The sequence below is a fragment of the Coenobita brevimanus genome, chromosome 63 (assembly GCF_032717465.1).
Source record: "Coenobita brevimanus isolate Jiangsu-jjx chromosome 63, ASM3271746v2, whole genome shotgun sequence".
In the NCBI taxonomy this organism is placed as follows: Eukaryota; Metazoa; Arthropoda; class Malacostraca; order Decapoda; family Coenobitidae; genus Coenobita; species Coenobita brevimanus.
Window position 1 is genome coordinate 36,983,235 of NC_137016.1, and position 10,000 is coordinate 36,993,234.

The 10,000-nt window shown below is 40.0% G+C and overlaps 1 protein-coding gene across 1 annotated transcript in view; it reads left to right on the forward strand.

Annotated features, from left to right (window-relative positions):
* Positions 1-706: 706 nt before the first annotated feature.
* Positions 707-10,000, forward strand: part of LOC145404327 (insulin gene enhancer protein ISL-1-like) — a 47,692-nt gene continuing 38,398 nt past the window's right edge. Inside the window, exon 1 of the mRNA XM_080275845.1 lies at positions 707-728. Coding sequence (XP_080131971.1) covers positions 710-728 — 19 coding nt within the window. The 5' untranslated portion in view covers positions 707-709. The remainder of the gene's footprint in view (positions 729-10,000) is intronic.

The window sequence follows — 10,000 nt, forward strand, 5'->3', positions numbered from 1 at the left end:
GTGTGTGCGGTAGCCTTTTACGTGTGTTTGTGTGCAAGGATATGTGTGCCAATACCTGTGTGTGCAGCTTTGTGTATGGGTGTCTTCTGCGGGTGCATGTGTGTATGGAATAGTGCCAGGGAGTGTATGTGGATTTATGTGTGTATGGTTTTGTGTATGGTAGCCTTTCACGTCTGTGTGTATGTGATTATTTGTGTATTTTGACTCTTTGTAGGACACAGGGACAGTCCTAGTGTATCCTGGAGGCAGCGAGGCAGGAGGTGGAGGCCAGTGTGTCCTGCCTGACGCTGGGGTGAGGCAGCGGGAGGCACAGACCAGCCCTGTATACTTCACATATTGGAGGCACAATTTTCTTTCTTGTATTTCCCGGGTCCATTAGAGTAGCGCTCCAACCCCCTCCCCCCTCGGCCATCGCACTGAAGCCCTATTGGTGGACCCGCACGCTTATAGGCAACTCAGGCCCCTCCCCTCGCGTCCCATTGGCTGGCTTAAATGTTCCTCCCGCCTCCTATTGGCTGGGGGGAGGCGACGCATGCGCACTGGGGACCAATAGACAGTTTGGAGGGCGTGGCTTATAGATCCCTGCTGTGTCGGGCGGGCTTTATGGAGCGGACCTCAGTGTTATTTGGCGCGGAAGGGAGGTCGTGTGTGATTTAGTGAAGTGTTGAGGCTGCGTCGGCCCGCTGCTGGACTGTTTAAACGCGACGCCATGACGGAAACCATCAAAGGTAACGCAGTTTTAAACGCTCCTTCACGACCTTCCTACGCCTTGCTCCATTCTCCCTCCATCTCGCTCTAATTTCTGGTCTTTCTAATCCGCCCACGGGTCCATTAATCCCCCGAAAAAAAACCGCAAGAAGGATCAACTAAAAAAATGTGGTTAAATTCGAATGCAGAATGGCGGAAGGTCGATCGCTGTGACTACCCGTTCAAATCACATCTACATCTCCCTCCCCCTCCTCCTCCCCCTATCCCCAGCCCCCCCCCTCCAAGCCAATAGATGGAATAGATACACAGACATCCTTTTACATGCTATTACGCCTGATAACCTTAAATATATTGAAGAAAAAAGCGAGTGTGATGTTCAAAGCCGTTCGAATTTTTTTTTCTCGACTTTTTCGCTTCCCAAGAATAACCAAAAAACTGAAACAAACCCACCCCAGCCTCCAAAATTAACCCCTTCAGCCCCAGGACGTGGTTTATCTAATACTCTTGGTCCTGCCAGACGATTTTTCTCAGCTTAGGAGAGAGACCAGGCAATCAGTGGGGTTAATGAAGGCTCTCTCTCTCTCTCTCTCTCTCTCTCTCTCTCTCTCTCATTAATTAAATCACCTGGAGGTAGCAAGAATATAGGAATGAACCTCCCTCTCTCTCTCTCTCTCTCTCTCTCTCTCTCATTAATTAAATCACCTGGAGGTTGCAAGAATATAGGAATGAACCTCTCTCTCTCTCTCTCTCTCTCTCTCTCTCTCTCTCTCTCTCTCTCTCTCTCTCCTTCAATCGGCTCGGATGGGTGACCGGACGGGACAAAAAAAAAAAAAAAAAAAAATCCATGGACCGCCTCCCGCGCTAACCGGACCGTGTCGCCGTAGGAGCCGGTCAGGGAGAAGGAGACCGAGAAGGAGACCGGCCGATTATTACACGGTCGGGTAATTATCGGCCCGAATAATTACCGAAATAATTACACCCTTATATTGGAATTATTAGGGCAATGAAGCTGCTTTGGCCCGACTTGGATAATTCTTAAGGATTATTTATTTTCGTACAGGTGAATAATTCGCTGATAATCGGGTTAATTGCCTGGATAATAAGGTCATTTGGATCTAAATAATTAGTTGAATAATCGGGGTAATTGGTCTTATAATTGGGTCATCTACAGCTGAATAATTAGTCGGATAATCGGCATAATTAGTCGGATAAGAAGAATAAATAGTCGGATAATCGGGATAATTAGTCGGGTAATCGGGGTAATTAGTCGGATAATCGGGTAGCGTGGACTTGAATAATTACTTGGTTAATTAGGCGTCTACTGCTGAATAATCGCATAATCGGGTAACTTACACCTGAATAATTTGTCGGATAATCGGGGTAATTAGCCGGATAATTGGGTCGTCTGGAGCTGAATAATTACTTCGATAATCGGGTCGTGTGCACAGGAAATATTGGTCGGATAGTCGGGATAATTAGTCGGATGGTCGGGATAATTAGTCGGAGAGTCGGGATAATTGGTCGGAGAGTCGGGATAATTGGTCGCAAAGTCGGGATAATTGGTCGGATAATCGGGATAATTTAACGGATAATCGGGTGAATGAGTCGGATAATGAAGTCGTGTGTACATGAATAATATGTCTGGTCCCGTGTGTGTGTGTGAATTATCAACGCTCATGTACGTTTAGCGGAATATGTGCGTTTATCAGTGTGTGCGCAAATTATCACCTTCATGTGCTGTACGTTTAGCGGATATGTGCGTTTATCTGTGTGTGTACGCGAAGTATCAACGCTCATGTACGTTTAGCGGAATATGTACGTTTATCTGCGTGTGTGCGCGAATTGTCATGTACGTTTAGCGGAGTATGTGCGTTTGCCTGTGCGTGTGCGGGAATTATGAACACTCAAGTACGTTTAGCGGATATGTGCGTTTATCTGTGTGTACCCGCTAATTATCAACTTATGTACGTGTAGCGGAATATGTGTGTTTATCTGTGTAGGCGGGAAACATCAACTCATGTGCGTTTAGCGGAATGTGTGCGTTTATCCATGTGTGCGCGAATTATCAACTCATGTACGTTTAGCGGAATAAGTGCGTTTATCTGTGTGTGCTCGAATCATCAACACTCATGTGCGTTTAGCGGAATATGTGCGTTTATCTGTGTACGCTGGAATTATCATCCCATGTGCGTTTAGCGGAATATGTGCGTTTATCCATGTGTGCGCGAATTATCAACTCATGTGCGTCTAGAGGAATAATTCGCCTGATAATTCGTGTGTTGTTATTACGTATGAGTCTTGATTATTCACCTCTGTATTTCCGCTGTATTTATCTGAATTATCGATCAATTATACAGCTCTACATACACCCAAACCCGTGTATTTTAACCCAGTGTACAGAGATAATTATAATAAGTGTATCCGTATAATTACCCCGTGTGAAACTGGATAATTTACCTTATTTCCGGACTAATTAACCGTATTTTCCGTATTATTCTTCCGAATAAATGTTGATAATTAGCCGGTTTCGTGGACATTACAGGTAGATTATACACAGGCCGTAGGAATAATTATTCGTATGAGAGAGGATAATTTCCCGTATTTCCTGACTAATTAACCGTATTTTCCGTATTATTTGGCCGTATATATATTGATAATTAGCCGGTTTTGTGGAGAGAAAATTATTCGCGGGCTATGTAGAAGGATAATTATAATTCATCTATAATTTTCTGCTATAATTCCAGGATACAGTATAACTGAAAGAAAAAGGAGGAGGAATATGATGATGATGATGAGGAGGAGGAGGAAGAATATGATGGCGATGATGATGCAGAGGAGGAGCATGAATATGATGATGATGAAGAGGAGAAGGAGGAGGAGGAATATGATGATGATAATGATGATGAGGATGAAGAGGAGGAGGAGGAGGAGGAGGAATATGATGATGATGATGCGGATGACGATGATGAGAAGGAGAAGGAGGTGGAATGTGATGATGATGAGGAGGAGGAGGAAGAAGAATATGATGATGATGAAAAGAGGGAGGATGAGAGAGAATATGATGATGATGATGATGATGATGAGGAGGAGGAGGAGGAGGAGAGAGAATATGATGATGATGAGGAGGAGGAGGAGGAGGAGGAAGAGAAGGAAGACGAGCATAATGATAATAATAATAATAATAATAATAATAATAATAATAATGATAATCCATATAATTATCCCTCAGAATAAATAATTACCATCCACTACGCCGTCACCTTTTAATAATTTCGCGTCAAATTATTCGCGATTCAGAATATCCCCGTATTTGCTTTACGATTATCAATATAGTGAATAATCGGCGCCCATCTCCATTAGCAAACCCAATTATCGTATAGCGGATTCCGAATAATTCCCATATAAATCCTGTATTATTCCCTTATTATTCCCGTATAATTCCCGTATAAATCCCGTATAATTTCTTGTATCCGAATTATTCCCGTATCTATCGCTGTGTCTGAATTATCGCTGTCTAATTTCTTTGTCCCCGAATTATTGCCGTATCTCTCCTTGTACTCGATCATTCCCGTATACTTCCTTCCGTATACCGTATAATCTGTTGGGCCCCCGAGCGTATGTCAGAATAATTGTTTGTTCCAGAATAATCAGCGAGTATATGTATTCTTTACCCAAATAATCCGTACGTACAATTATCCGTCTAACGCGTAATCGATCCGTATAATTATCCGTATAACGAATAATTGGGGGTTTATTTGCCCACATCTTAATAATTCCTATGTATTTTTTCATCCGTATATAACTGAATAATTGACGTCTGTCCGGATAATTGCCCTGTCAGTTAATACGTTTTCTGAACAATTCGCCTGACTTCGGGTCCGTATAACCGAATAATTAACCGTATTCTCGTCCACATAGATCCGGATAATTGGCTGGGGTTGTATCGCCTGTGTGAATAATTCCAGTCTGTCTCCACCTCTCTCCGAATAATTGTGGTCTGCTTTGGTCTGCATACCGAGTAATTCCTCTATCTGTCTATCTATTTATGTCCGTCTATCTATCTGTTTAACTGTCTGTCTATCTATCTATTTAACTGTCTGTCTGTCTATCTATCTGTCTATTTATGTCTGTCTGTCTACCTATTTATGTCTCTATCTATCTATTTATGTCTGTTTATCTATCTATCTAATTATGTCTGTCTGTCTATCTGTCTGTCTATCTATCTGTCTATATTTATCTGTCTATCTGTCTACCTGTCTATCTATCTTTCTATCCACCTACCTGTCTATCTATCTATCCATCTATCTATCCCTATACCGAATAATTAAGCTCGTTGTCTGCGTCTATCTGAATAATTTGATGGCGTATTATGCGTTAATCCGAATAATTTCCGTATTTAAGCCTTTCAGTATAATACGGCTCTTTAATAATTCCCTCTACCGTCAGAATATTATTATTATATTATTACTACTACTACTGCTACTACTACTACTGCTACTACTACTACTACTACTACTACTACTGCCACCACCACCACCACCACCACTACTACTACTACTGCTACTACGACTGCGTCTATCACCACCATCACCACCACCACCGACCACCATCACCACCACCATCTTTGTTACATACTGCTACTACTACTACTACTGCTACTGCTACTGCTACTACTACTACTACTACTACTACTACTACTACTACTACTATTATTATTATTATTATTATTATTATTATTATTATTATTATTATTATTATTATTATTATTATTATTATTATTATTATTATTATTATTATTATTATTAAAGGGGAGATCTTATATAGTGAACCCAGGGGACTCCAGGCTGCCTTCCCCCCTCCCCCTCCCCATCTCCCTCTCGGGAGTTAGGGAGGAAGGGCAGGGACGTGTGTATACCCAGGCAGCTCCCCCTCCCTTCTATATCAGTGCCACCACGTGAAGGCGACCCTCTCACCAATACAGCCTCTCGTAATGAAGGGGTGAAGGAATTGAATAATTTTGATGTGTGATTTATTCGTATGTTTAGTAATTATCGTGCTGAATAAATTGCCTTAGAAATGATCCATTATGTCTAGTAATTATCTTACGTTGTTAATCATCCATTGTGGTAGGTGGGGACGCTCACCATCCACTCACTCGATGTAGTGCTGCTCTCGGGTGTCTGCCCTTTCCTCTCCTCCGTCCTTCTTTCCTTCCATCCTCTCCTGTCTTTCTTTCCTTCATTCTTTCCTTGTCCTTCTGCCTACGGGTGACTTTACACTCCCTCTTCTGTCTTTCTTTCCTTCATTCTTTCCTTTTCCTTCCCCCTGTGGGTGACTCTACACTGAGTGACAAGCCAAGTGGTTTCCTGTACACCAGGAAACCATTTACTACGCTGGGTGGTAACCATATAACCAAATTTTGGCGCCTGGTGGTTTAGTGGGTAATTATTGCACCCCAATCGGATTGAGCAGGTGAAGGTTTATATCCAAGGGGTGGTTGGGGTTGATTGCTCACATAATGCCACTCAGGGATGAGTGAGGCTGGTCACTCTCATCTTAAATGTCAGGACCAACTGCCTAGCCCCGGGCTCCTACGTTCCTCATGGGGCAACGTAGGATTGGATGATGAATGAATGAATGAATGAATGTTAATTATCCGTATGTTCAGTAATTATCCTGCTGAATAATTGTGTCGTAAATTATCTAGCTGAATAATTTACCTGATAAATTATCCGAATATCTAATAATTATAGTTGATTTATATCTATAACTGAATAGATAACTTGAATTATCTACCAGTATTTCCCTTCTACTTGCGATCTAGACAGAATTATCTACCCGTATTATCTACCCGTATTTCTGTCTACTTACGACCGAAATATCTACCCGTATTATCTACCCGTATTTCCGTCTACTTACAACCGAATTATCTACCCGTATTTCCGTCTACTTACAACCTAATTATCAACCTGTATTCCCGTGTACTTAGGACCGAATTATCTACCCGTATTTCAGTCTACTTACAACCGAATTATCTACCCGTATTTCCGTCTACTTACAACCGAATTATCTACCTGTATTCCCGTCTACTTAGGACCGAATTATCTACACGTATTTCTGCCTACTTAGGATCGAATCATCTACCCGTATTTCCGTCTACTTACGACCTAATTATCTACACGTATTAGTATGAATCATTTCTTTTACGTGTATAATTCTCCGTATATGCCGAATAATCCAGATCATCTACTCTCCCTCTACGCCTCTCCGTCTACCGAATAATTTGCGTTCCGTATGATTCCGTATAATTCCTAGGCATGGCGAATTATCAGTAGGTCAGCACTCTATGTAACCGAATAATTCACTCTTCGTTATACTATTATTGCAAAAAGAACACATATTTCCATCCGTATTATTATCTTATTTCCGTATTATTAGCTTATTTCCGCGTTATCTTATTTCCGTATTATTAGCTTATTTCTGTATTATTATCTTATTTCCGTATTATTATCTTATTTATGTATTATTGGCTTTTTCCGTATTATTAGCTTATTTCCGTATTATTTCCTTATTTAATTTGTTTTTCCTTCCCCTTGTCACCTGTAAAAGAAAAGTGAATTATCAGCCGTATTATTTTTAGTCATTTACCTGAACTGCAAAAATTATTCAAACTTTTTTTTTTTGAATAATGAGACAGGTCAAAAATTATTCACACTTTTTTTTTTCAAGAACCCGACATATAAAAAAATTATTCAAACTTTTTTTTATATATTCAGACAGGTAAAAAAATTATTCACTTTGTTTTTTTACTAATTAGACAGGTCAAAAATTATTCATACTTTTTTTTAAATAATTAGACAGGTCAAAAATTATTCATATATTTTTTAAAATAATTAGACAGGTCAAAAAGTATTCAAACTTTTTTTTTATATATTCAGACAGGTCAAAAATTATTCACACTTTTTTTTTATAATTAGACAGGTCAAAAATTATTCACACTTTTTTTTCCAATAATTATAGAGCTAAAAATGTTATTCATGAATTTTAATAATCTCGAAATTTATTAATCTATTGAAAAAGACGTCTACTTGATATATATTATATTTTATTGATTTATTTATTTTTTCTCTCTCATGGTAAGAAGTCTAGCAGTTTAATTTAGCGTCATTATTATTATTATTATTATTATTATTATTATTATTGTTATTATTATTATTATTATTATTATTATTATTATTATTATTATTATCCTCATGGTAATTACCTTGTTCCTCCTCCTCTTCTTCTTTCTCCTCCTCCTCCTCCTCCTCCTCATCATCATCATCATCATCATCATCATCATCATCGTCATCATCATCATTATCATCATCATCGTCATCATCATCATTATCATCATCAACATCAGTCATCAACATCATCATTATTATTATCGTTATTGTCATCATTATCATCATCATCATATCATCATCATAATCATAATCATCATCATCATCATCATCATTATTACTGTTATTAGTATCAACATTATCACCATCATCATCATCATCATCATCATCATCATCATCGTACACCCACACCAACCCATCCACTCCCTATAACCCACATCCACCACTCCACGCCACCCTCCCCCACACACCCACACCCACTCACACTCAACCTCTCACCTGGTCTTTACACACTCCTTCAATGCACGCGAAAATTGTGCGTTTGTGGCGATGTGCGTGCGTGAGGAAGCGGAGAGAGGCAGCACGCAATTCGGGAGGGGGGGGGGGAGTGGAGGGTTGGAGCACGCTGTCCGAATTTTCTAAACGCGAACCCAGGACCAGCACTTAACAAACTCCCTTAATGTCCTCCCGTAACGCATTCTCTGTTGCAACTCATTCTGTTTATATGGAGGATGGTCAAGGGCTATATATTCGTGTTGGTTAAGGAAGCTCCCTAACCCCTCTTCCTTAGCGATTTATTTTTGGATGATACGTTGTTTATGAAGTGTCAGTATGTTATAATGACGTCTCCACATCAGTAATTCTCTCTCTCTCTCTCTCTCTCTCTCTCTAAATCTGGATACCAGTTTGATATGGATGTTTTGGTAAAGCAGATTCTCTCTCTCTCTCTCTCTCTCTCTCTCTCTCTCTCTCTCTAAATCTGGATACCAGTTTGAGATGGATGTTTTGGTAAAGCTGATTCTCTCCCTCCCTCTCTCTCTCTCTCTCTCTCTCTCTCTCTCTCTCTCTCTCTCTCTCTCTCTCTCTCTCTCTCTCGGATTTATATTGCTCCTTGAGATGTGCGTGACGTAAGAAAGGTAAACACATTCTCGTTCTGCGTCTCTTTCTTGCCAGCCACGTAACTTCTTAACGTCGAGGAAGTTCAAACACCCATTCAGTCTTTATAAATAAGAAAATCAAGCACTCTGAATTGATAAAGTTGGCGTGTAGGTGTGGTGTGGTGTGGTGTGGTGTGGTGTGGTAGGGTGAGGTTTTGTGTCGTATTGTGTGATGTGGTGTGGTACTGTGTGGTGTGGCAGTATATGTATGGTTTCTGAAGTGTGTGTGGTGTGATTTGACAGTGTATGGTATGGCAGTGTGTAGTGTGACTGTGAGGTGTGTGTGTGTGTGTGTGTGTGTGTGTGTGTGTGTGTGTGTGTGTGTGTGTGTGTGTGTGTGTGTGTGTGTGTGTGTGTGTGTGTGTGTGTGTGTGTGTGTGTGTGTGTGTGTGTGTGTGTGCTATGATTTAAGTCCTTCCACCAACGTCATCTCATCCACACTCATCCACATCACCTCCCCTGTCACCATCCACAAACCCTTCCCTGAATCATCCACTTTAGGCCAAAAAGTGGATGAAAAAATTACAATATATAAGCAATTAGACGGCCATAATTAATAATAATAATAATAATAATAATAATAATAATAATAATAATAATAATAATGAGAGAAATATTAATCTGCAGATCCCGAACAATCAGAAAATTTTCATAATCTGTTCTGTTAAATTCATCTATCTTTTATTATCACATTTTATTTTTTTTTATTTACCTCTTAATTTAACATATATTTTTATTTATTTTATTTGTTAATGTCTTTATTGGGATCATTATCTTTAAAGTGGTGAATGTAACTACCTCAAATTACCTCATTATTTCTCTATTTACACATTTCCACCGTAAATAAGGGGAAATTATCTATCTACCTACCTATCTATGGCCAGAAGCCTTAATCCCGTAAGCGGTGGCCACAAACAAATCGCCTCCATGTCGCCCTGTCCCCGCCATTTCATTGCCCTGCACCGTCAA